This window comes from Tauraco erythrolophus, chromosome 19 (assembly GCF_009769465.1).
Source record: "Tauraco erythrolophus isolate bTauEry1 chromosome 19, bTauEry1.pri, whole genome shotgun sequence".
Taxonomy (NCBI): Eukaryota; Metazoa; Chordata; class Aves; order Musophagiformes; family Musophagidae; genus Tauraco; species Tauraco erythrolophus.
In genome coordinates, this window is record NC_141483.1 from 14,247,055 (window position 1) to 14,274,480 (window position 27,426).

Here is a 27,426-nt window from a genome sequence, read left to right on the forward strand (position 1 = left end):
GGGGCCGCACTTCGCTCCGTCCCTCTGAGTCTCATTGGCCCCTTTGTCATTACGTCATTAGAACGCGCCCGGCAGCTCGAAGGCCCCGCGGGGGGCTTTGATGTCGATGTCGCGCTTTTAGAGGTGGCGGCGGCCGCCTGCAAACCGTGTCACCGCAGCGGCGGAGGCTCCTAAAATTCCCCGGTGGGAGCGGGGAGGAGGTGGGAGACGCGGCCCGGTGTTTGGCGCGGGGCGCGGCCCGGGTAGTAGCGCCGCGGCGGGGCGCGCAGCCCGGCGGGTGTGCCCGGCGCAGGGTGCCGGCAATGCCTGGCTCCCGGGCGGCGCGGGCGGCGGCGGCGCCTCGGCGGCGGCGTCTCCCGGGCTGAGCGGTGGCTCTGGGCCCGCCCGCGGCGCTCCCCCCGCCTCCGCGCGGGGTCCCGGCCCCCCCCCGGCCCGCTCGGCCGGGGATGAGGCGGTGCGGCGGTGGCACAAAGGCTCCTCCGGGGCTGCCCGTTGCCTAACGCGGCCCAGCGCCCCCGCCGCCGCCGGCCCCCCCCCCTCGCCGCCTCCCTTCTGCTTCGCCGGCCCTCGGCTCCCGCTTCCCCGCGGGAGGATGTCGGAGGATCACGAGATGGACAGGATGATCAAGGTAGGCAGGAGGCAGCGGCGCTCGGGGTCTCCCCGCCACCGGCCCCCGCTCGTCCCCTGCCCTGCGAGGGGAAGCGGGCAGCCCGGGCAGGGCGCAGGGGCCCGGCGGTCCCGGTTCCCTACTTCCCTTACGGCTGCGGCTCTGCCCGGTGCTGCCCTTCCACCGGGGCCCGGCTGCCCTGGGGCCCGTCACCCGCAGCGCCCCGGTGCGCAGCACCGTACGCCGGGCAGGGTGACAGGAGCAGCAGGCAGACGGCTCCCGCGGGGTCCGGCCTTGGGGGCTCCGTGTTGAGACACCGGGGCTGCGGGGGGCAGAACCGGGGCTGCCTGGGGCAGCGGGAGTGGGGGGCTCTGTCGCGCGGCGCTCTACGGGGCGGAGGCGGTGCTGTCGCCTCAGTCCATCCCCGAGTTCCTGTTCGGATGCTGTCATGAAAACAAATCTGGCGTGTGGGATGTTTGTGTTTCGAGTGGTGTAAGCGGAGCTGAACAGATCCAGGGTTGCTTTTTTTTACAGCGAGAATCGGCGCGCGAGCTCAGCGCTTCCTGGTGGATCCTTCTGCGACCCGGCTGGGCAGATGTCCCGAGGAAGCCGGGGAAACCCTTTTGAAATAAAGCCACAATAAAACAATGATTTAAGGATTCTCTGCGGGCTGCCTTGCGCAAAGCATTCGCTGTCACAGGTTCGGGACGCTTTCATAAACACCGAGGCCAGGCTGGATGGGGCTTTGGGCAACCTGGTGTAGTGGAGGGTGTCCCTGCCCACGGCAGGGGGGTTGGAACTGGATGATCTTTGAGGTCCCTTCCAACCCAAACCATTCCATGATGCGATGATTCTGTGCTTGTTTTAATAAGATGAACTCATTCAGTAAGGATGTAGGTTAAAGGTCCCTATATATGGACATTCGCCACCTTTCCTTATTATCCCTGTTTTCCGCCACGGTGGGATTTCTCTTTACAAAGCTCGCTGGGGGCAAAAATCAATGCGAGAGAAGTAGCAACTGAGTCTTGTGTTGTTGAAATCTGCGTTATTTTGAAAATACGTGAGCCTTGCCTTTTGAATGAGAAGTCCAGGGTAGAAGGAAACGTAAGTGCCGCGTGCAGACAGCCCAGATTGGGATGAAACTACAAGATCAAGTGCTGTAGCTAGACATTGCCTCTTCCCGTGCTCCTTGTCGGTCTCGGCATGGTGCGGGTGAGGTGGCTGCCCAGAAGGCTTTTGAAAAGGTTTTTCAAGTATTTCTGTGGTATTTCGTGTGAAGGTGAAGATCTACATCAGAGCTCTTGGGTGTTAAAAACAAAACAAAAAAGCCAAAGTGGTTGTGTAAGTGTGGGGACAATCTTGTAGCTGCCGCCTGCTCCTCTCAGTTTGGAAGGGTTCTGACCAAGAACAGATTTTGGGCAAATCTTTCAGGTTATGGGCATTGTCTGAATCTAAACCGTGATTTAGTGCTTTTATACATTATGCTGATTTTTGTGCTTCTCAAATACTTGGTTACTGTTCAAGTTTGGTTGGTTTTGACCTGTGTCTGCAGGTTTAAAGTCTGTGATTCAAGATAGTGATCGCTGTTTAAGGCAAACTAGCCCGAGCTGAACGGCTGCGTGTCGGAGCAGCGGAGGTGGAGTCGGTCACGCTGGGTGTTGGCATTTCACTTGTTGAATACGTGGAGTTTGTCCAAGCAGCAGCCCGGGTGCTTTCAGTTGGCTGTAGTGAGTATGTGTGATTCTTGAGGTCCCTTATTTCAAACTTTCTCCCATCGGTATTCAGTGGAAACTGGGAAGCACCTGAGCTTCCCCTGCGCAGTCCTGATGCGTGCCTGACCCTGGCTGAAAGCAGCCTGCGGGAGATCAAGCTAGGAGAAATCCAAGATCCCTGCCTTTCCGGGCCGTGAGCATCCCAGACTGCCGACTCTGCGTGGGAGGATGCTCAAACCGTTGCTTTAGGTACCCGGAGCTCGCTGAAAGGGAACGGGGCTGTTGAAGAGAACTCAACTTTTAAAGTTTGTGTGAAACTTTTTTGTGACTGAATACATTTCAAATTAGCGTATTCCCTTCACCCGCTGGAAATTACTGTGAGGAGTGAGCAGAAGTTGCAAGTTCCTTTAACGGTAGGAGCGAAAATGTTTGCTGTAAGAAATTGCAGCAGGTTTTTTTGAAAGCTCCCTCCAGTGCTGCTCTGCCTCCTGCTCCCAGCCGCCCCAGATTAGTTCCAGCTGACCCAGCAGCCGGGCTGCACGCTCCGTGCTGTGCAGCAGTGCTGCTGTACAGGCGTTTTGATCTCCAGATGTGCATCTAAGGACAGGGTGCTGTACCCTCTGCTGCCTGCATCCATCGTACGTTAACCTAAACGAAGAGGCAAGGCATTCAGGCTTACCAGTTGAAGCAGATTTTGATATTTTCAGAGAGCAGCTTGATATCTGTACATTTTAAGTCTTTCAAGCTGTTTGATGTTACGAAGTCGTGTTGATTTGCAGCTGTGTAGTCTTGGTGCTGGATTTGGAGCTCCTGTTATCTGAACTAGGAGATGTAAGCAATTCTGTACGTTAATGGACATCAAAGTTCTCAAATACTGTGTTTTGTATCATTAGGAAAAGGTGAATAGTGTTTCTTGATCACTAGATGATTCATTTTTACTTCTAAGTTGTGAAGCTACTTTGAAATGAAGACTGGAATCCAAATGAAAATGCAGAAAACAAAAATATTGACTTTTTTATTAAAAACAATGGCAAATATGCAGAATATGAAACAGGAGATTTTTTTTTTATTAAAAGTGGACTTATTTGTTGTTGTTGAACTTGTTGTTCAGGGGTTGAGAACTATCAGATCTTTCTCTGACTTTACTTGATTCCTAGATCACAGACTTTCCAATTCCTAATGAGTTTCTCCGTTGCACTTACTCAGCTGAAATGCAGCAAATGGCCTCTGTGCCGTCACGGAGCAGCACGAGGGAGCAGAAACTGTTTGGTCAAGACTGGGCTTGTGTGTGGAGACAGAATCTCTTTTTAAACCAGCCTGCCTAGTTGAAAGGGTTGGGGAAGTTTTGGGGCAGGCAGGCCCTTCGTTGGTTTCGGAACAGGAGCAGCAGACTTTGAAGCTTTATAAAAAATAACGACGAATTGTTATTATTTAATCATGATGTTGCTCCAAAATACTTTGGCATTTGCTTCTTCAGTTCAGTGGTTTGACTTTCTTCAAAACTTAAACACTAAGTGTGATCTTGAGAGCATGCTCTGGAGAGATCCTGTCTAGTTCAGAGAAACCTTTTATCTGCTCGGGAATGCTCTGCTAAAATTGTGTTTTCATTCCACCTGTGAGGCCTTCAATCCTCTGCATGTGAATATCAGGCAAATTAAATTAGCTTTTCCCTAATATGCTGCTAACAAGTGAAATTTACGTTACTTGAATTGACATAAAGTTTCTTTGTGCTTCTACTTGAGAACAACAAATCATACGTGATCTGCTGGGCTTTTCCTCCCCTTTCTTTTAAAACCCTTCATAAAATCTCAAGTTAACTTTAGCTTTTTCCTTTACCCCTTTCACGCTAGTCATTTACAATTTATGTAATGCTCACTCCAGACTGTGTTAAAAGGCAGTTTTTCCTTTCATATCTGTCTTTTGCACTCCCTAATCCCTTCAAATCTTGCCTTAAATATCAGCTTTCCTTTCTTGCTTTGTTTTCAGTCAGCGTGGCTTGAGGTCTGGCTCCAGCCTGGCAGCAGTGTTCGCCCACGAACACTTTCCATGCCTTAGTTGAGAGCACGAGTGTTCTTAGAATCATAGAACGGTTTGGGTTGGAAGGGAACTCAAAGACCATCCAGTTCCAATCCCCCTGCCATGGGCAGGGACACCCTCCACTACACCAGGTTGCTCAAAGCCTCATCCAACCTGGTCTTGACCACTTCCAGGGATGGGGCAGCCACAACTTCTCTGGGCAACCTGGTCCAGTGTTCTCGGTTTTCTCATAGTTTGTAGCACGAGTGAGTCCTGAAATGCTGCCTGTTTGGCGTTGAAGTCAACGGAAGGGGGGAATCCGCTCAGGATAAAGCTGCTTTGCAAGTGGTGGACTCTTCCGTTTGCGTTCAGTGAATTTGGGAAGTGTTTGGGAAGCTTGCTCAACCTTCTCCGGTGCTTTCGTTACCACCTCCTTTTCTAGCGATTCATCAGGAAGTGTGGCTTTTGGAAGGGCGATCCTGACCGTGCGTAGCCATGGCTGGAAAAGAGCAAAGGCAGGATTTTGTGGTGTGTATCAGTGTGACTCGTGTTTGCACACACGTTTCCGCCGCTCAGCCCTGCTCTGTTCGGTCCCCATCTGTGCAGCAGCACACGGCAGCGGCGTTAATCGGAACGCCGCGCGCGGAAGCGGCGTTTCCATCCCGCCTGGTGATGTGTTTGAGCATGATAGCACCCGAGCCGTGTCGTGACACAACCAAACCCTCTTTGTATGGATTTGGACAAAAGGGTTAGAAACACGAGCCTGGGTCGTTACCGGACAAGCTAAAACTAGTCATCCAGGATTTAATTTACAGTATTCCAAAGATTTGAGAACCCTAAGAAAGCAGCAAAATCATTTCCCACTGTACCATGTGGCCAAGAAGTACATAATAATGCTGTAACTGGGTCTTTGTGTTCAGTTGAATTGATCATTTATAGGTAGAAAGCTGGACTTCAGAGTTGGGGGAGTAAAAGTGCCCTCGATACGCTTTCTGTGTTAAAGGCCCAAGATCGCATTCCCTGTTCTCCGTAATCCTGGTTCAAAACGCCGGGGTGAGCAGCCTCAGCTGCACGGAAAGAAGTTTAAACGAAGAGAGGTTGTTATGTGAGTGTTTGTATTGATCTTTAATTTGCCTCAGTGAAGCAAAACTCCAAAGCAGGCTCTTTCTCTGCTCAGGCATCTTGCAAACCAGGTCTGCTGAGCTGGTTTTTTTTTTTTGGAAGGGATGCAGTAATCTTTTATTTTCTTTTTTTACTCTCTTTCCCCTCCCCCTGCTCCTTCTTGAACAGGAAACCTCCATTTTAGAGGAGTACAACATTAACTGGACTCAGAAGCTGGGAGCTGGGATCAGTGGTCCTGTTAGGTAAGACATCACGCCTGCGGATTTGTGCGTAACCTCGGCCCGTTTCGTTAGCTGTGGAGAAGTGAGTATGTGTTTTAATTGCCGTGTGATACCTGGAAGACTCGTTATAAACAAATAAACGTCTCTGCACACCGTGAGGGTTGTAGCTGATGTGTGAGAGAGGTATTGTCTTTTATGGAATACGCCTGAAGCAGAAGCTCCCCTCCCCTCTCTGCCTGGTGCCGTCTCACTGCCGTATTCCCGAAGAGGAGCAGGGACAGGGCTCACAGGAGTCGACTGTGAAACGGCGACAGCAGAAAATCCCGCTCCAGCACCTTTGTCCTTTCGATGCCAGCGTCAGTACGGCGCAGAGGCCGCTGCTCCCGCTGCGGTGTCACCCCCCGGGGGGGCAGCAGCACCGTGTGCCCCTTTGCTATTTTTACCGGCTGTTTTTTTGTTCACATCATCATGTGAGGCCAAAGCGGATGGTGCCACGAGCTCCGCGTCCCGTGCCACACACTCGCCCGCCGGGAATTTCTAACCCCTGCAGGAGCTGGGTGCTTGCTGTAAAGCACAACGTGGGTCCCCTTTTCCACGAGAACTCTCCCTTTTGGGAGCGGGAATTCGCACAAGTGCTGGAAAACACACGTCTGTGCCTCTGCGTTTCCAACAGCGTGATTGTCTTATTGTCTTTTGCCACCATTTATCTTCCTGCCCAGGCCATTGGTTTCTCCTCATTCATCTGCTGCTGCTGTGTTGCCTCTGATCTTTATTAAAATGCCCCTTTGTTTTTTTTATTCTTTTAGCTGCCCCTGAATAGGTGGGCCCTTCCCTCTGACGCAGTTCCATTGTTAATGTTAAATGGGGGAAAGAGAGAAAAAACGTGTGCAGCACAGTTGGCGGCCGTGCTAGAACAAGGGTTTCCTTTCAAAAACACTTTATTTATCGCTGGCTGCACCCTCCGTTGGAGATATTCAGGCTGCTGCTGTGTTGTCTGGGTTTTTTCCTTAAAGCATCTCTTCAGGTTGAATGTCTAGAGTACGTTCTGCCTGCCTGCGGTTTCCCGTTGCTCTGAAGTACTTTTTCTGCGTTTCTCAGAATATAACTTTGTGTGAGGTGTTTCTACATGACCTATTCCATTGTCGTGGAAGGCTGAAAACTGAGGCTTTCAAGCTGGGACGTGGTGCCCAGATTGTGGGCATTCCTGTTAATGCCCACGTGGAAAGCAAACTCCTAACTACAGATCAATTGCTTTAAGTGTCTCTTTAACATTCTTGCTGACTGAGTAATTTTATTGCTGTAATACCAGAGTCTGCGTGAAAAAATCCTCTCAAGAACGCTTTGCACTGAAAATTCTTCTCGATCGTCCAAAAGCTAGAAATGAGGTATAGTTTCTGTTTATACTGTCTCCCTTCTGACACGCCGCAACGTCGCGCCCTTCGGGTGAATTGCTGCAATGGTTTAAAAAAAAATAAATACGAGAGTGTTCTGCAGGTCTTGCTGTGCAAGATTCCTCGGGTTTGATCCTCTAGCCTGGCTGTGCTCGGTTCCTAGAGGATGAGGTGGTGGGTGGAACAGGGTCTTCCTTACTCTGAGTTTGCTCAAGTGTGATTTACAGAGCTGCATTTGAAATCTAACCTTCTCCCTGTGTCCCACATAATGTAACATGGACAGTTTGGAACCGATTTTGTTTCCGTATCTCTCACTCTTGGGTGTCACTGCTCTTAAATATGGCCAAGAACGCTTCAAGGTGCACACTAAATGGTCTGGGTTTATCTGTGCACGAGAAGCTAAAGCAGCTCACTGATACTGTTTGTGACTTACTGTGGCTGGCCAGAGCTGCCAAGGTGAAATGATGAAAATGATGAAAAATGAAATGAAAATGATGGGCAGTCGTTCAAGTTGTCATGAAAGTGAGAGAGGCGTTAATTGTCCTCCAGGTTTAGGCAACTTCCATTTCTTGTTACTGAGCAAATTCTCATTTAAAATTCCCAGGGAAAAGTAATCTGTTTACAAAGAGCGTCAAACCTTGACTTGATTTAGCGGTCCAGGCAGCTTTAAACTGGGGAAAATTCTTTAGGTTCCTGTTTCAGAAGGTCGGAACAGGAGATGAGGTTTGACGTGTTGTGAGTGCGAGATCATCGGGCCATAAAAGAAGCCAGGTTATGGAATTTCAGGTCTTATTAGTGAATTTTCAGTTTCAATTGTATCTCTATTGTTACTTTAAAGCTAGTTCTAGCTTTAAATTTATTAAAAAACCCCAAAGAAATCAAAGATTGGGCTTTTTTTTTGGAAACTCTGCTGAGTTTGATGCCACGGTCTGTAGGTTGGCAATATATGATCTTGTTGTCCTACTTGGTCCTACAGCATAATGACTGTTGGTCCTCATATAAACCCTTGTAGGCACTTCTTATTTTCTGAATAATTTTAAATTGGGTGTGACTGGTGCTGAGCACAGCTGGCGGCGCACGGGCTCGCGTGTGCCGTAGTTTTGGGGGCAGAGGGAGGAGCAGAACTGCTCAAGTACGTGTCACTGTCTACAGTAACACTTCTTCCCTTCTCTTCAAGGTACGTCTGCACATGATGTGTGCAACACATCCAAATATTGTTCAAATTATTGAAGTTTATGCTAACAGTGTGCAGTTCCCACATGAATCCAGCCCAAGGTAAGATTGCATAGGGTGATTCATTCCCACAGCTTGCTTTCCATGTTTAGGCCAAGGTATAGTGGAGTTTGCTTTTATTTTAATCACAGTGTGACCAAAATGAATATTGATAGGGTGTTCCAGTTAGGATATTTATACTTCAGACTGAGCAACGCTTACTTTTTCCCTTGTCAATGGCCAGACCTTTGCATATTTAAATGAATTTGCGTCCTTCACTGCTGGTTTTGAATGCATCTTCATTTCTCAGGTTTTTCATTGATTCAGTCTGTGATACCTGTGTTGTCTGAGGGAGTGTATTAGCTTCTAGCTTCTGTCCTGCTTTGATATTGCTTTCGTAGCTCGAATTGCAACCTTTGAGCCTCCTTCTGCTTGCAAAACACTGTCAAAGCAGGACTGGAGCTGCGACTTTTGTAGCTACCTAGAATCCTAAGTGAGATCCTTTTATGTGGTGGTGATGCCTGTGAGCCACTGGGAAGCTGAGTGCCAGTCTTCATTAAAAAAAAGAAAAAAAAAAAAAAGGAAGAGGGAATTGTTTCTAAAAATACTAGGTTCTGCCCTGTAAACTCAATACATTATCCTGCTGAAAATGAACACAGAAAAACAAGAAGCAGACTTATTTTTCCTACATTAATATCGCTTGGGATAAAAACATTGTCTTCTGATTGGATATTAGTTGAGAAAAAGAAATCAGAGCTGGGAGAATTAAAGAGCTGAGACCTGTCTTAGTCTCTGATGTATCTGGTTTTGCTGTGTGGCGAGAAGAACTAGAAGTTAGTTGCTTGAGGATCCAGCAGTCCTGATCTCCACACTCCCTCTTCATGGTCCTTCGTAGTTGTGTCAATAAAAGTGTAAATTAAAAATAATGAGGTGCAATAGAGTCTCCACACTCAAAAGCATTAAAGATTATTCCTCAACCTTCTGCTTCTAGGTTGCTGGGAACATCTGTAGCGCCTAGGCAGATGGGGCTGTCCGCAGGGATGGGAGCAGACAGGTGTATGCTGTGCTCCAAGCCAGCTCCAGCCTGGAAGCTGTTTGGGCTGTTTAATGCAAGACTCTACCTGCTGTACTGTCCTTTGAGGGCAGAGTTATACATTGATGTGTCCAAATGGCTTTCAGGTCCAAACTGGCTTGCTGGGGGAAGGCACGGGTGGAGCTTGCATGTGTCTGTCTGAGTGCATCCATGTAGACATGTCCATGGTGCTTGTTCCAGCTGGATGTGGGAGCCCATGAGGAGCAAACTGTAGGTTCCTGGCTACAGGGAAGTAGGAATGGCTACACAATCAGTGAGTCAGGTTGTGCTGGGAGCCAGAAAATCCTGCAGCTTACGTGCTTAAAGGCAAAATTACGGAACTAAAATAGCTGAAATAGAAGCAGCGAGTATGTGTCTCTCTTTTGGCCTGCGTCAGTCGATATGAAGTTATGCATTATTGGCTTAGCAATTCTGTTATTTTTTGATTATTCTTAACATAACAAAATGAAATGCTTTTGAACAGGGCTCGGCTCCTAATTGTAATGGAGATGATGGAAGGGGGAGAGCTATTTCACAGAATCAGCCAGCACCGGCACTTTACTGAGAAGCAAGCAAGCCAAGTAACAAAGCAGGCAAGTTAACACCCATGTGTAAGCAAATCCATGAATGATAATGGCGAAAGTATTTAACAATTCCTTGGAGTGGGTGGGGGAGTGGGGAAAAAAGGAAGCTAAAATAATCCTCAGTTCTGATCTGATGATCATTGCCTGCTTTGTTATAACCTGACAATGCCAAAGTTTCAATAGAAGCAAAGAATTGGAAGGTGTGGGCTAGTTCTTCTGGGTTGGGACCCTGGTGTCTCTGCTGTCCTTAGCAATGGTTTTCCTAACCTGGTCTACAGAATGCTTCACCAAAGAGAGCTCTTTTCTTGCACGGTCTTCCTGCTGCATCCCTCACTGTTGTTGTAAAAAGTGTTACATCCAACAGCCCACAGGTTCTCACCAGACCCCGCGTGGCTCCTGAGCCCCAGTTTGAGAATTGCTCTTGGCCAGGACACACACTTGGCGTTTCTCTCACCTCTTGGGCAGGGTAGCAGACAATGTACATGTGTCCTGGGCCAGTGGTTCTCAAGCTGGGTTCTGTATTTAGTTTGATGGAAGATCCTACCTGTCGTGGAAGATAACAAGAGAAATGTACCGCTGCAGTGCATGTTTTCTATGCTGTTTGTTCCGATGTCATTTTTGCCTCTCTGTTTCTCTAGGCAACTCACTCTTGAATGTTGTGTTTTGTAGGCTCCACACTATTTATTACTAGAGGTTTTGGTGTCCATCAGGCTCTTTGTTGCTTAGCTTATATCCTGCTAGAGTAGGCATGATGATGAAGTAGAAGGACCTCTGTGGATTTGGTATGGAGATCTCCAGTGTCAGTTCCTCTCAGTTCTGGGGTGAACGTGTTCCCTTTCACTTCCAAGCTCTTGGATGACTTGTGGTGCCCAGTCCGAGAGCTTGGATGAATGGGGAGGTTGCAGGAAAAAGAATACGACTGCATGTTGTGAGACCCTTTCTAGGGAGCTGCAGCACAGGACCAGCAGGTTCCTGTTAAGGAACCACAACCCAGAAGAATCTTACTGTCAAAAGGGCTGAGCTCTTCTGCGTGGGAGTTGGCACCACAGCATGAAGCCGAGGGCCAGAGGTGCCATCGTTTGCTTCTTGCAGAAGCATATGTTGGCATTCCAAACAAAAGATATACGAGCTGTAGGTGCGAGGCTGCACTGGAGATACTAATCAGTAAATTTCCTGCTCCCACACCAGTGATCTCTGCGGTGAATAAAGAAAACATGAGACAAGATATTGCATCGTTTGTTGTAGATTGATGTGACTTTGTGAATACACCCCTGTCCTGATCACTGGCTTCCCTGAAGCTGGGGAGATAGTGTTTGGTACTGAGGCAAAAAAGAGGGCCAAGTCATTGAATCTTAATTATCTGTCTGGTGCTTTGACTTGTTTCTAATGAAATGGTGATTGTGGTGTTACCTTTTTGTCTTCATACAGCACAGAAATTAGGTGGAAGTATAGAATTATTCTTGACAGTTTGTTTTCATGTCCTTTGGGCTGTTTGATTTTGACAATACAAGGCAGTGTCCAGGATTGAAGTGTTGGGAAAATCTTTTGAAACTGTACCAGAAGACAAGACTTTGAATTTAATTCTCACTTTATGTACGTTTAGGTTATTTGATTCCCAAGTAACCCTTTAATGTTTATACAGATGAACTTTGAAAGGAATGCTAAAGTCTTACTCCTCCATCTGGTGGTTCTTCATCACTGTCTTGACTTACGGGTCTTAGTTCCTCGTACCCAGTAATAGTGAAAACCTCGTCACAAACCTACCTGGTTTTATCTGGGACTGTGTTTGTATTTGTTTCTGAGCTAAGTTAACACTGAAGTTCTCTTGTCACAGTAATTTGCACTCTCCTAAGGACTCGGTGCTTCACTCAGGGTACTGTTTCGGTAGGATTCTACAGAAGCCAACAGGAATACTTCCAAACAAGGGCCGTGTGGTTTTGCCTTAATTTTGTTTAAGTAATGCTGTTTAAGTGTTTATGCTTTGGGTTTTTTTAAATGAATTGCACTTTTGAATGTACAGCCTGAGCTTTCATGGCTGGGTTACAGGTTTCCAAACCACAGCAGGGTAAGAAGGTGTGTTTGAAAGAATCGGCGCGTTTCTGTCTAATATCAGATGAAATGAGTAAACTGGGGACAGTGCTGCCAAGAGTTAAAGAATAAAACTGCCTGAATGTTGACTCTGAAGTCAGTAATAAATGCCATCAAATATTCACTGAAATACTGAAGCCAGGACTCTCTGTTGACTGCTAATCAGGATGTAATCGCTGTGCAAACAAGTTCAGTGACCTTGTGGGCCCAGCACAGCGTGTAAAAGGACACTGTCATGATCTGTTTCACTTCTTTGGGGGTAATAATGCCCTGACTTCATCAAACTGAAATGGCTGGGAAGCCCAGTACAACTTAGCTTTTATTTTCTGTTTGCTTTGAGTGAAATGCAAACCGACCAGCTTGGTGGATTTCCTTTCCCAGTCGTGGCTTTGCTGCGCAGCACGGCTGGGGTTGTCCGGCTCAGAACCGTGCCCAAGTGCATTGAAGATGTTTGGGGATAAGCTACGTTGGCAATGTCCTTTTTAAAGCAAACGTAACTGTCCCGGCTAAAGGATGAGTTCTGTAATTGTCGTTGATTTATTGTGCCCTTTTTCAGATAGCTTTGGCTTTGCAGCATTGCCACTCGCTAAACATTGCACATAGAGACCTCAAGCCTGAGAACCTCCTCTTCAAGGACAACTCTCTGGTAAGATGAAGACTTGGTATTCTTTGTTTACTGCTGAATTCTGTAAGATGGCTCCATGGCGATTTTCAGAAAAGTTGTAAAATGACATTAATGCCATGTTTTAGTGACAAAAACGGATGACCTTTTTTGGTTCCGTGCTTTTCCATACTCTGATCTGCTTGGAGTACAGACTGTCTGTGCTGCTGCTGTTAAATATGGCTCAGGTTGTCCATCTTAACACAGAATCCTGCTTTGAATCCTTTCTGCCCCGTTTCCTCCCCGTGTGTCATCAGGATGTTTTAACACGTACAGGTTCTTTGACTGACATATCCATAGCACTCGCCTGTTTGTTTCTTCTCCTGCTCATAACCACCCTGCATATGCAGTGACCTCCCTACAACACGCTTAGTGCTTTTCAAACCTGAGAGGGGCACTGCTTTTGACCCAGAGCACTCAGGAAAACAAAAATGATTGTTTCAAAGATCAGTTTATGACCTTTTAGCTCCTCTGTGGAATGATAAGGATATAAACATGAAAGGTGAATACATGTGGCAAAGGTAAGATGAGTACAAGGCAAGAAGGATGTATTAGAAAAGCTGGTAAAATGAGATTTTATAATAAAACCTCTTCTTGTTTTAGGATGCACCTGTTAAATTGTGTGACTTTGGATTTGCCAAAGTAGACCAAGGTGACTTGATGACACCACAGTTCACTCCATATTATGTAGCACCTCAGGTAATGAATGATTACGGTTCTAGGCTGAAGGAAATAATAATCTTTATTGCCTGTGCCTCCATAACCATGTCATTTTAAAAGCCTTTGCTCTGCTGTTAAGGGCTTCTGGGTGCAGGAATCTTGAGTAGTTGTATAGTAGCCACCTTTCAAGATTGAGTGCCACAGTGATCTATTGATTACAGCAGGAGATCATGAGGCAAACTTCCCAGACTCTGTTCTTAGCACTGACTTGCTGATGCCTCCTGACTCTCCCAGGCCCAGCTCCCACCAGTGAGACTACTCCAGGATTTTGACAATTGGCCTTTAACTGTATTAAAGTGGTTGGTTTGGAAAAGTTTGTGCTTTGCAATCCTTCTTCCAGCTCAGGCTCATTCAAGATTGCATTAAAAAGGACTGTGCTGAACCAAAAAGGTTCTGTAAAGGCAATTGCTCAGGAGGAGGGCTGTGCCAGAGGGTTACCCCTTCACCTTGGCTTGGCCCCCTTCTTGGTGTGCATTAAGACCTAATCTGTCGTTAGGGACAGGCTGGTTTTTGTAGTGCTGCATTCCCCACTCTTTTGTGCTTTGTGTTGGGGTCCTGAAGAAAATTAAAAGAAAACTGCAGATAGATATTTAATTGCAATACTGGGCTTGTCGGCAGCCTTTAATGACTAAGAAGAGAAATTGCAGAGGTCACATCATGCAGTCACAGTCCCGTGCCCTGGAAATGCCTCCTCAACTGGAGTCTGCTGGGGAAGGGCCGTGGTACAACAGACAGGCGTTTTAAAACAATTGAACTACCAAACCCATAAAAACCTTTTCCAGCTACCAAACCCATAAAAAGTGAGATTTCGTTTTTACAGACCCAGAAACACAAATTGGATCAGTGAGGGACAAATTGGATTTGATTTGTTCGTGGGAGAGGCAGAAGGGGACATCTCTGGAGTTAGGGTTACCCTCCAAACACATGTTAAGTTGTAGTTCTGAAGCATGGAGGTTTTAAAGAGTGTTTCAACAAAAGAGGGGTGAGCAATTTCTTTCATTCAGGCAAAACTGGAATTTTCATCCAAAGTGGCAAAATATTTCAGCTGAAATTTTCCCATGTGGAAAGTTCCAGTCTTTCTTAGGAAGAACAGTCTGAGTTTGACAGAGTCTTCAGTAGCTGGAGTAAGTCCACCTAACGGAAAAGCATCAGGCATCTTTGGCAGAGCCATTGCTGTTTGTGGTGCCTGAACGTGAGATGTCTTTTGCATTTTTTTAATTTTTTTTTTTCCTCCTCTCGTGGCCACAGGTATTGGAGGCACAAAGACGGCATCAGAAAGAAAAATCTGGTATTATCCCCACCTCTCCAACACCTTACACTTACAACAAGGTAAGCTATGAAACTGTCCACAAGTCAGTATATTTAAAGTACAGTGTCTTCCCCCCTTCCCCACCCCCTGGTACATCTGCTGTACGAGTAGTCTATAGGCACAGTTTATCACCTATGGCAATAAACTTTATTGCCCTGAAATTACACACTTATGGCCAGAAGCAGTAAAGTCATTCCGATCTCTGTGACAGGAATATCACAAGTAGCCAAATAACTCACACTGAGCAAAAAGTGGCATCGACAGGAAGCGGAAGGGAAATGTCATGTTTGCTCTTTTGTGTACGTGTATGTTTTCAGCTGTAAGGAAGTAGTATCTTTGGGGTACTGCATGGTTCCTCCAGCTTTCCTAAAAGCTGTGACAACAGCCAGGAATACCGTGGTGTTTCTCCCCTTAAATGTGTTAGGTTCAGACCAGGTTTCTTTCAGTTAACCTGGAAAATTAGAACATGATCATCTGTGCAGGTAGCTGTGTTTCTCAGTTTAGAAGTGATGCCTAAAAGGTGCTGCTGGCTCTTCCTTCTTTCTGATGGAGCGAATAACGATATGCATTCTTGGGCCAAGCCTAATTAATGATCCTCTAATTAAAGGAAAAGTATACAAACATTATTAAAGGCGCACTGAATATTAAAAAGATTTTTGGAGAGAGTAGAATGATTCTGGAGTGTGACGATGTGGGAAGTTCTTTCACCTCCACAAGAGACTGGTTCAAAGGGATCCTCTTTTCTATATCAACTGGAGTTTCTGGGTGTGCAAAGCACTTTTTAGGCCATCTGTTCAGGCAGCTGTGGTGGTACCTTATCTGTATCAGGGATCTTCTGCAAAACAACCAGTAGTGTATTGTGTTGTCTGTAGTGGGACGCCATGGGCAGTAATGATTGCTGCCAGAGTCTTGTAAAGCATCAACAGAAAGTGTCCTGAAAGGTTGTACTCCTTTTTGATCATTCCAAAACGTTTTCCTCCGTATCAGCATCACTCTCTCCTGCCAGCTTAGCAGTGTTTGAACCACTGAGCGTTTTTCTTTGAGGGTCAATTTTGATTGAAGTTAACTGGTTTCTGGTTGCAGTGCAAAGTATCTACACTGATTCCAGCTTGAAGAGTTGTTGTTTAACCCACCACGTGCTACGGGGGGTAGTTTGATAGGTAGTGTTATGTTTTAGTATCCTTCTATAGAGAGCTAAAGCAAAAAGGCACAGATAGCTTTCACTGAATTAGTCTGCATGGGTTTCCTAATCACAAATCTGCCTTCTTTGAGGTTGTGATTATCTCTTCTCCATCCTGGAGAAACTGCTTGATGATTGAAGCCTCATACTTCGTATAAAAAGAGTTCCCAGACAGGTGCCAAGAGTCTTTTCAGTACAGAGTTTCTTCTGCCTTCTCTTATGTGAACACCAGTCACAGGGAAAGTTGTATTTTATGAATTTTGAAAGTCTCACAAAGCTCTAGAACTCCTCTTCTGTAGATTGAAGCAGATTTACTTTCCAGTAACAGCCCTCTCCAAGGGACTTCCCTCTCTTTTAGTCGTAAGATGGTAGATGCAGTTTCAGAGACACCTAGAAGTGGTTGCTCATGCTCAGTGGTTGTTGATGTCGGTAACGATTCGACAGCTGTTTTGCTCTTTTAATGAACCAAAGAGCCCCGAGCGTGGCAACTGAAGCAAAACATGGGCCATGTTCTTGTACAGAACAGAAGAACTTAAGAACTTCGAAAACAGATACCAACTAGAGTTAACTCACATACTGACAAGGTTCAGCTGCCTTGATCTTATGGGATTTACAGTGTGATACAGTGATTCTGTTTTCATGTTTCGTTTAAAGAACTGATGGGTCAGTCTGAACTGCTTTCAGTTGTGGTGGCATTAACTGGGAGGGCTACTGAAAGAAGCAGCCTCATCCTTACCTTGCAGAGTGTGGCTCACTGCAGAACCAGCATCTGGCATACACCTGGTTCTCAAAAATAGACTGGGATAAACTCCCAGGTATGCTGTCCTTCCACAGCAATTCAGAGTCTGAGTGGAAGTGCTTGTGATCCACCTTCATAATCAACAGCTCTATCCCACAGATCTAAATTGGAGAAAAAAACCACATCTTTGATTCCCTGAGTATTTTTATTGAGCTGTGTGTGTATTGGATCAACTATAAGTGTGTATGTCATGGCTGGAGGGGGTTGACTCTTGAGAAACAGATATCCACAAAGAATCTAGACACCTGTTTCCTACTTACATGCCTAAAGTCCCATTGATTTCATTAGAAATTATCTCTGGTCACTGGAGAAATTATGAGCATTTAGGTACCTAAATAGAAATGTAGACTTCTAGAACCATCTGAGATTGACTAAACCATTTGTTGAGAAGCATACGTATGTGGGGCAAATCCTTGGAGTTTCTTTTATCAGCATCCGCATCTTTTGTAGAAGCCAAAAGCCAAGGGTGTGATTTAATGATCAGTATGAACTGATCTAAGGAAATAGTCTCACCTTTGAGGGGCCCCTTCCTGGGTCAGTGTTGATCCAGTCAAAAAACAGCTATCGGGGCCAGGGATTCTCTCTTTGACTTTCTCCATGCAGCTTCGTGAACGCCGGTGCTGTCCCAGAGTAGGTGATGGAATATACAGCCTGGGCAGACAGGGTGGTGCTGAGGTTGCTTCAGTTGGCAGCTGTGCAGACTTCTGTCTGTGTAAACTGATTGCAGAACCTCCCCAGTTCCCCAGATCTGCCCTTGTGTGTCTTTCCACACTCACCTGAACCTGGCTGGAGTTCAGGCTTCTTACGCTTGGCTGTATGTTCCTGTCCATCCTTGTGCTGGCATGGAGTCTCCTGGAGGACTGATAAGGCTGGAAACCAAGCTAGTAAAAAGAAATAATTAGCTGCACAAATGCTAGTGTTGGCACAAAGGAAATATTGGGAATGGATGGTCAGGGTCAGAGCAGGTCCAACCAGCCCTAGCCTGCACCGTGCCATAACCAAGTGATAACAGAGCTGCATCCTTAAGGGTATGATCCAACAGAAGCTTGAATTGAAGTCTAAGCTGTTGTGGTCCTCTTGCCTTCTTCTCCAGTAGTGTCTATGTTGCATGAACGCGCAGTGATCCAGATGGGGAACAGATCTGGCTTTCAGCTTCTTTGCTGAGCTGGTTGTTGGCTGGATCCACCTCCTGGATGGACTGGTTCTGTATCCCAGCAGCAGCAGCAGTAGTGCCGGGGCAGGGAGGGAGCTCCAGGCTGGGCTGGGAGGGCAGGAGGAAGTGCAGCATAAGCAGCTGTGAAATTCTCTTGGCTTTCTGGAGCTTCTTCATCTCCGTGGCTTTCAAGACATGTGTTTTTCGTTACAGACATCTCTCATTAAGCGTCTCTGCTAGCTTGTTTGTTTGATGGTGTTTCTTTTTTTCAGTCTCACGTTCTAAAAAATGACTGTATTCTGATTTACGTTCTGATATTGAGAGGCCAGGATCCCAGCATCCAAGAGATGCAAGAAACGTGCAGCCTCTGACGCGCTGCCTGCTTCCATACGGTTTACCATTGCGGAGAGCTACCGGAGCGCTTGCTGTAAACAAGCTACTTTTGGGTACTGGAAGTAGTTTAGCTTGGCAGCATGGAGTTACCTTGTGCTTACATATTTGCCATATTTATCCGTGAAGGTTCTCAGATGGACCTTTAGGAGGAGGCCGAGCTGTGTTTCTGTTTTCTTAGGGAATCACGTAGAACTTTTAACATAGCTACACCACTGCTTGCTGCAAATTGTGCCCCAAAGTGATCATTTCCTTGCTTTCAGAGCTGTGACTTGTGGTCCCTGGGTGTCATTATTTACGTGATGCTGTGTGGATACCCTCCGTTTTACTCCAAACACCATAGTCGGACAATTCCAAAGGACATGCGGAAAAAGATCATGACAGGAAGTTTTGAATTTCCAGAGGAAGAGTGGAGCCAGATCTCAGAAATGGCGAAAGACATTGTGCGAAAGTGAGTCAGTTGAGGAAAATGTTGTATTGCTCTTTGCTTATATTGAGAAATTGGAAAATCACGTGGAAGTGCATTATCACAAAGGGCTTATTTTTCCAAAGGCGGGAGGGAATTGTCTGCAGCACATACCGCTGAAAAATTTTCTATCATGTTCAGCACAAATGAAGTCTGGTAAATATTTTTCTTTTCCTCTTTTTTCTTTTTTTTTTTTCCCCCCTTCCCAACTGTTGTGTTCCATTTTTGATGTCTCCTGTCTCTGAAGTTGCTCGAGTGCATAGTCTGTAAGGGGAAGGGGTCCACCACTTTACTTCAGAGCGTTATCAACCACCGACTGCCACGTCTGCATGTGCTCTCTAGGCACTTATCTCCTGTGAAAATGTTTAAACTCCTGTTAAAATGAGGGAGCATTTCAGTGGTGTCATAGGATCTGGTAGATCTATCCCTTAAAACCCTGTGCACAAGAATACACAGTCTGAAAGGAGTCGAGAGGCTTGGAAGGGGATGTTAGGATCTGTCACGTTAGGATCTGTCACGAGGTGTCAGCCTATGAGATAAGGTTTTGCATTGACATTTTATTCTAAATGCTCATGGAAACTGTTTTTCACGCAAAGCACATCTCTCAGTTGCAAATGTTTCAAAGACTCTGATCCCATGGTTCTGTTTGAAAGCAAGAATGTGGCACTGATTAGGTCTTGACCTCACTTTTTTTTTTTTTTTTTCCAAAATGTGAGAGGGACTTAGTGCCTTTGCTTGTATCACCAGAGGAACTGGAAGAATAAAAGCAACATAAAGAGAGAAAAAAAATCAATCAGATAATTTGAAACTGTCACCATCTCCTCTGACGTACTGTAGAATCTCCAAGGACTTAGCATGGTTTGGAAGGGGTGCCAGGACCTGTTTATAGCAGTGCAGGAGAGCCCACAACCTTCCCCCAAATAAACTGCAGATTATGTTGCAGTGAAACGTCTGTTTATAGCAAGGTCAACTCCTTATTCTCACTCAGAAGCTCCACAGTCAATAGGTTTCATTGTCTTTTAAATCTCCATTGGCCATGAAACTCAGCTCCCAGAATGTTGTTACTTAGATTCAGTTCCCTTCACTTAATTCTCTCACTAGTGTTATCAGGAGTCCCTTTCCTGCTTGTCTTTTCCAGCCAGTGAGTCTGAACCAGTGTTTATGGTGCAGGAATATATTTAGACTGTATATAATTCTGGATAAGTTTACATTTTACTTCTGTAGACCGCTGTTCACGTGGGGTCTTGCTTCTGGAGGTCATATTTGACATTCAAGCAGCTGCTTCTTTTCAAGCATGTCGAGCTGATTTCTGACCTTAAGCTTTATGAGCTGGAGTGCTTGATAATAGGTTAGGACTTTGAAAACCTGTGGAAAAGGAATGCATGTGTCTTGGGTCTCGTATCAAAACTGAACTTACGACCTGTTTGGCAGCACGGCCTTGCAAGTGAAATTTATGAGCTAGCCTGTGGTCCTGCTGACATTTTGTAAAAGTTATTTCCACTTTCTTGGTACATTAAACAATTCTGCTTTGCAGCCAGGAAACTGTTTTACAGTATTTTCTAAGAAAGCGTGACCGACTCATCAAGTCATTGTATTTCTAATTTAGGCTCTTGGGACAAATTGTCAGCACTCTGTGTGTGATCTTAATTTTTTTTTTTTTATTAAACAGTTGTGGTTATTGTAAGAACATGAGTTTATCTGCAAAGTCTCTTTCCAGGGTTTCTTTCTAGTAAGATTTAATTCCATGGAGTTTTCAGAAATCCCGAAATAAAGTTCCTTCTTATTTTGAGGTGCTGTCGACTGCCAAAATGTCCATTACTTGAGGCTTTTTCAGGGGCAGAAGAGCTAAGATGTTGGATGGTGAAAGCAGTTAATTCAGCAAACAAGTTTCCAACTTTGAAACTTGACCTTACTTCACCGTGCCCAGAGTCCTTGGTAAGGGTGTAGACAATTATGTGGACGAGCTCTAGATGTGCATTTCCAGAGTGTCAGTCTGGATTGTTTCCAGTCCATCTGGAAGATAATTTCCCATCTGGGAGGGTGTGAATGTAGAGTTCAGCAGAACACAAGTATTACTCAAATAGCCTTCAGCACCTTTCTTTGTGCAGAGTTGCTGAGTACAACGGAACGAGCTGTGATTGCCTTAAAATACCACCAGCAAGGGGCAGTGAGGCTGGTAGAAAGTCAGACTGCTTTTGGGTCAGCTTAGTGTTTTATTTGTTTGGAGGAGTTTCTTTTTTGGCCCCTCTAATGCTTAGAGATGAAGTGCTCTGGTCTCAGACAGAGCACTACACTGTAAATCAACAAAGACCTCTTTATGGACTGGTTGATTCCTCTCCCAGGCTGCTGAAGGTCAAACCCGAGGAACGGCTGACCATTGAAGGTGTGCTGGACCATCCCTGGCTCAACTCCACCGAGGCACTTGATAACATCCTACCCTCTGCCCAGCTGATGATGGACAAGGTCTAAACAACATGTTATTTTATCAAGAATGTTGCTTAGGAGAGCTGCATAGCTCTTGAATGGTTTGAGTGTTTTCTTTCACATGGTAGAGATGATCCTTTGTCCTGTTCAGCCCCTGTGAGGTTGGGATGTGTTGTCCCACAGTCAATAACTGCAGTTCTAATCATGTCCTGCATAACACAAACCTGATTTTTTTTTTTTGTTACACGTGTCTGAAATAAGTAGGATTTTGGTGCTTTTTTTTTTTGTCCATGGCTAACATTGTCCGTGTGTTGTTCTTTAATTCACAAAGAAGCTAATTAAAACATCAAGTGCAACTCTTTTCATTTCAGGCAATGGTTGCAGGGATACAGCAGGCTCATGCAGAACAGCTTGCGAACATGAGAATCCAAGACCTCAAAGTCAGTCTCAAACCCCTCCACTCCGTCAACAACCCAATCCTGCGCAAAAGGAAATTACTGGGGTAACTCTCTAAAGCTGTTTCTGAAAGATCAAAGCGTAGGCAGCCGTGATGCCAGGAGGATGACTTTAAGCGTGTTACAAGTTCATTGAATTGTAACCCTGCTCCTGAATTTCTGATTTGATTGACGCGCTCTTCATGCTGAAGTGGGTAGTTGGAAGGCACAACGTGTTATGCAAGCATTACTTGACTCCAGGATACTCCAGTGAGGGCAGGAAGGAGATTGGATAGTGTTATTACAGGTCCGTTCTGGGAAGATGGGTCACGTGTTGAGTAAGGCAGAAAGAATTCTACTAGGAGAAAGAATTCCAATATTTTCTTCTGATCCTGACATTTATTTACTGAAAAAGTCAAGTAATCTCTCTTTGTTCGAGTTACCTATATCTGAAAAATAGGATAATGTGTTTTAGGATTACCCTCACTTGAAATAATTTGAAGGAAGATTTATTTTTCTTCATGTTTTGAAGTGGTCTCATAATGCAGGATGTTGTTACAATTAATGCCAAATCTAGCTCCCAGTCCCAGCTTTCCAGAGAGTAAAACAGAGCGTTATACTGGTGCAGTTACGCAACAAGGAACGGACTTGAGTTGCTTTCAAGTTGTAATTGTTTCGTCCTCGTTCTTTTGCAGCACTAAGCCGAAGGATGGTGTTTACATCCATGACCCCGAGAATGGAAGTAACGATTCCAACGTGGCTCTGGAAAAGCTCAGAGATGTGATTGCTCAGTGCATTCTACCACAGGCTGGTAAAGGTTGCCACTTTTAAGAAAGTTACGTTCCCAAACGCGCAAGACACTGACTTTTTACTGTGCCTCGAGATCAGTCTGTGTCGGTAGTGAGGAAGGATCGACAAAACTCCTGTTGTCGTAGTCAGTCTCAAGAGGAAAGTGTTGTGTGGACCGTAGTTTTGGTGCATGCATTATTTTTGTGGCCACAGTTAAAACACAGAGCTGTTAAAACAACTTCCAAACTGCTCTCAAACCCTCGTCCTGGTTGGCGTGAGGGGAGCAGGAACATCCGCGCGTACGGTTTGCTGAAGCGCGGGATGTCGCTGCGAGGCACAACGACAAACCCCCTTGTTCATCTTTGTTCTCCTAAACAGGAGAGAATGAAGATGAGAAGCTGAATGAAGTGATGCAGGAAGCGTGGAAATATAATCGAGAGTGTAAGTTGCTGCGAGACACTCTGCAGAGCTTCAGCTGGAACGGTGAGGAGCTCTTTGTCTTCCACGGAGAGCGGTGCTAGTGCTGGGTGAGAGAGGGGAAGCCGTGGCCTTCTCTTATGGAAATAAAAACACATTTCTTGAGTTTGTGCCAAACTGATCTCAGTTTTGACGCTGGTTCAGCCCTTCTGCCAGCATGGGTGTTCTAGAGATGAGGTTGAAAGTTCTGCTTTAAAATTTCTAAAAGGGTAGGCTTGTCAAAGGCACCAAGTTGTGTAGGAACATAACAGCACAAGTGGATCATCGTTTTAGAAACTGCTTTAGCTGTTTTGAGCTGGTTATTGCCATCTTTCTGCTGGAGGCTGCTGCCCTCATCCATGTCAGCACATCATCTCTTCTGCTCAGTTTGTGTGGGCAGCAGAATCAAACCAGCTGCCTTGAGGCTATTCAGATGGCTTCTTGACCAAACAGGGTGGCAGAGGTGTCATCCCCCAGCAGCAGCTGCTGGGGGGGGACCAGGGACAGCCAGGTTCACAAGGGCTTGGCTGTACCTCTTCTCTGTTTTTTTGTCTGGTTGGTTTTAATTTAGGTGCTTTAAGTGCTCAATTTTTTCAGAGCAACTCAAGACCGTAACTCGTTTTGGTTCCCTTGCAAATGTTGTCCAAAGGTTCTGCGTGAAGGATGGCTTTGTGCTCGGTCAGTGGATGACTCCAGCCGTGGTTCTTTCCTCCCCGTGCCCAGCACCAGCTGACTACCTGTTCTCTTCCTTTCAGGCAGAGGATTCACAGATAAAGTGGATCGACTAAAACTGGCAGAAATAGTAAAACAAGTTATCGAAGAGCAGACAAACTCCCACGACTCTCAATAGCTGGAGCTTCTGAATCTTATTTTTTTTACCATTTAAGATTTATTCTTTAACTGTAAAAAGTATTTTTATGTAAATTAATAAATCATAATTATTTCATTAAATTTCCATACTGCTTGAAAATGCTGTATAGTTGTAGATACGAAAAATCATTGGTACTGTAATATTTTTTTAAAACTCAGTTCCTTGAGCTATATATGATCACTTACGTACTGTTAATCATGAGACCCCCAGATGGGGCAAATTATGTTGTTAAAGACCATTCTTTTTGTTAAGAACCAGTTGCAGAAGCTGCCTTCCATCTGCTAGACATACAGCCAGCTGCCATGACTCTGTATGTGACCGAGACAGCCACAGTTTCTCAACACCCTGCTCAGTAAGTACTTGAAGCAAACGCTGTGAACCACCAACTTCATAGCTACTCAGTCTTTACGTAGAGGCGACTGCATAGCCCCCCCGTTTCGCTGGATGACCTGAGAGCCACGCTTGCCCTTGCCAAGGGCACCTGAGTCCATGTGCTTGCTGTATTTTTCAGTTCTGGTTGGTAGCCCTCTATTTTTCTTTTTTTTCTTCTTCCCTATCTTCCTCAGACCTTCTTTAAGGCTTAGCCCTCTTTCTTTCTTGTTCCCCATCTTCCTGAGGCCTTTTTTTAAGGCTGAATTGGCCATTCAGCACAAGGCTCCTCTTTTTATCATATTGTTCAACAGCAGAACAAAAGAATGTTCTAGTTACTTATGTACAAGTTATTTTTATTCTCATGGTGGGATCTTCTATGGACAACAGTAAGTGTGGGCTTCGTTTGCTTCATCCCCAGACCAGAAGTTGTGTGTGTTCCACCCCTGTGCCCCATTCTTTCCTTTCTAGAAGATCCAACTCTTGGTTTCAAACTTGTCCTCTTGTTTGAAAGAGATCACCCTGGCAGGGGACATAGTGCTGCTGTGTGAGTCCACCGGTGATCCTTCTCTTGTGTCACCCTCTGGAGTCCAGGCTCCCCATCTCTTTGATGCCTTCGAGCTCCTCCTGAGGGAGCAACAGATGCAGGGCTGCTCCTTGGCACTTGTCCTTAGGCTGCCTGGACCATGAGGCTGCCCAGGGCAGATTCTTACACTAGTCTGGAACATTGGCTCCAAAAGCTGCTTTTTTTTTAATTTTAATTAAACAAACAAATGAAAAGAATCTGTACATAGTTCTAGTTTTCTACCTTCTGACGCTTTTCTTTCTTTTGAGACCGGTCGAAGGCTTTTTATAGAGATATTTTGGTACTAAACCCGTGCAGACGTTGAATGAGTTTGGTCTGCAGACTGAAGTGCCAATTCAGGGCTATTAGTAATGACTCTTGAACATTATTGTTATAGTTCATAGCTCATTAATTTTGGGTTTACATTTACAAACCTGAGCCATGAATCTCCCAATTTTTCTCTTACGGCAGTCCAGCCTTGTTCTTTTTTTGTCTTTTTTCTATACCCGACTTCCGTGCAACCTTTAGCTTGGATGGCAAACCAGTGTCTGACTCTTTCTAAAAAATTTTGTAAACGGTGACTAAGATTTTCTACATGAAGGAGATACTTCCTTTCCCGTTCTTCGTCAGCACCTTGTCACCTTTCTTTTAATCCTGTTGATGGTTTTCCAATGCCGGATTTATTGCAGAGTAAGAACCACAGTCCCTGCTTAACCATCGCGTTCTCCGATGGAAACGGGGAGTTTTTGTGTAAGTCAGAATTGTACCTCTGACACTACGTGGAACCTTTGTGCACTGACATGTATCGATGACAACAGAGATTTAGCAAGAGACAAGAGTATTTGTAATTTCTTGGTGGTTTCAGCAAGTTTGCAGGCCCTATTAGATGCGTTTCTGTCCTTGCCCTAAATTCTAGGTGATGTCAACATCCACACAGTCTTGAAATGTAATAGATAATTTTCTTTTTGACTTGAAATCCATGTGGGTTTTTTTTCTGGGAAATGTCATTGTTTTGGAACTTTTAAGTGTGGCAAACAGGAAATCGCCTTTGTTTGAATGGGAGTGCAAAAAATTCCCCACAAGAGCACTTTGCAACTCTGCCCTCCAAGGAGGAGAATACTCAGGCAGTTTCTTGGGAGCCAGAACTTCTTAGCAGCAAAATGGATCCGATTGTAGCTACTGTCATGGTCAACGCAGAGAACACCACCATGCCGGAGCCTGGTCCGGTCCCAGCACCTCGTGAGCAGCGCGGGGAGGTGGGTACCTGAAGGGTTTCAGTGCCTGGAGGGAAGTCAAATTTCTAAGGGCTTTTGTGATAAGGAACTGCTTTTTATGGATTTACTATCGATTTCATTGTCTGGGATAAATAAGAATGGCCTGCTAAAAAGGAAGGAGGGAGAGACAGATTAAGAAAACACAATTTGAAGATTTAAGGTCAAATGGTTTTATTTCTATGAGAAAGTTGATTTTTTTATTTTTTTTTTTTACTGTTAAAAAAGTTATGGGTTAGATTTCAAAATTAAATATACTTTAATGGATTCATTTACATATTTTATAGTATTTTGCTTTCTTCTCCCTGTGTTTTTTATTCTTCAGTTGGCATAAATGCAAGATACCTTGTCTTAATTATATAAGGTTTTACTGGGTAATAAATCTACTGATCCTTTATAGCAGACTGTGAATATTGTAAATATCTTGAGATGGAAGGGTTGTGTGGGATCAAAGAAAACGTTCTTTGTACAAACACTAAAAGGATATGAGAAAGCTCTGTAGGTGGGTTTTTTTTTAGAATTTTATTTAAGAGAAAAATCTCTGAAATCATTTGACCTTTTCAAAATTTTATGTATATCTGACTTCTCCTGTGACTTGATTATTTTAAGCTATATATATATATATTTAAAAGTTAGAAGAACTTGACTAGGTGAAAGAGTTTTTGATTGGAAATAGCAACATGTCCAAGTTTTGCTGTCATTACTTCAGGTTTTTCTTTTGGAAATCTTGAGTCTGTCCTCATATGCCATGTTTAACTTCTGTGTATTAAAATGTTTTTCATTTCTCCCTTTCAGTGTTACCTGTAATACGTTAGTTTATTTTGGATCAGTATTATATTGTAAATACTATGCATCAGTGTATATAAATGATTTTACTAAACTTATCAGTTACTGGCTGCTCCTTTTTTGGTTTCCCACGTCCCCGCAGCACAGAAGGGAGGAAGGAACAGCTTCTCCTGCAGCCCCAGCCCTGTCCCACCGTGCTCCATCCTCCATCCCACCGGCCCTTTCCTTTATATTTTACAGATGTGCTGGAAGGCTGTGAGATGAAAGAACAACTGACAGGATAGGCTGGGTAAAGCCCTGGAAAATCCCATCCTCTGCCTGGCAACACAACCTGAAATTGCCTTTTTTAAGCACTGCTTTCCTTTAGATGGCAGCAGTACATGCCCAGTGCTACCAGTTAACCCCCTGAGGTCTATAAGATTTTTCTTGCAGCTACACTGGGGCAGTCAGAGTGGTTCTCTGTTCACTGACATTTCCAGCAGGTATAACAGCTCCTGCGTTCTGCCAAGCGTGTTCTTTGGGGCAGGATCTAGGGACCAGGGTTTTTTAGGATGCTGCTCCTCGCTGAAGGTGGCTGAAGCGGGAGCTCTGCAGGGGCTTGTGGCAGGATGGGTGACTCTGGAGCTGGAAGTAGGTAAGAAATGCCCTTTGCCAGGGGGCAGGGGAGTGCTGCTGCTCACCTCCAGGGCAGTCAGCCCTTCTCGACACAGACTGGTGCTGTCAAGTGTGGCACTTGTGCACTCGCCAGCTCTGCAAAT

The 27,426-nt window shown here is 45.3% G+C and overlaps 1 protein-coding gene across 10 annotated transcripts; it reads left to right on the forward strand.

Annotated features, from left to right (window-relative positions):
• The first annotated feature begins 540 nt into the window (after nt 1-540).
• On the forward strand, nt 541-26,735 carry MAPKAPK5 (MAPK activated protein kinase 5). Of its 10 annotated transcripts, none has more exons than XM_086623784.1 (14): nt 541-628; nt 5,626-5,699; nt 6,988-7,063; nt 8,247-8,344; nt 9,838-9,950; nt 12,586-12,671; nt 13,290-13,385; nt 14,655-14,735; nt 18,501-18,688; nt 21,046-21,166; nt 21,499-21,629; nt 22,257-22,378; nt 22,729-22,833; nt 23,562-26,735. In XM_086623784.1, exons 1-14 carry the CDS (start codon nt 593-595, stop codon nt 23,654-23,656), a joined length of 1,422 nt encoding a protein of 473 aa, XP_086479910.1. In that variant the 5' UTR covers nt 541-592; the 3' UTR covers nt 23,657-26,735. The 10 variants fall into 10 exon arrangements, with proteins under 10 accessions (XP_086479910.1, XP_086479911.1, XP_086479912.1 ...); XM_086623785.1 differs by having other exon boundaries at nt 22,257-22,372; XM_086623786.1 differs by having other exon boundaries at nt 9,838-9,946; nt 12,582-12,671.
• Nucleotides 26,736-27,426: the final 691 nt, after the last annotated feature.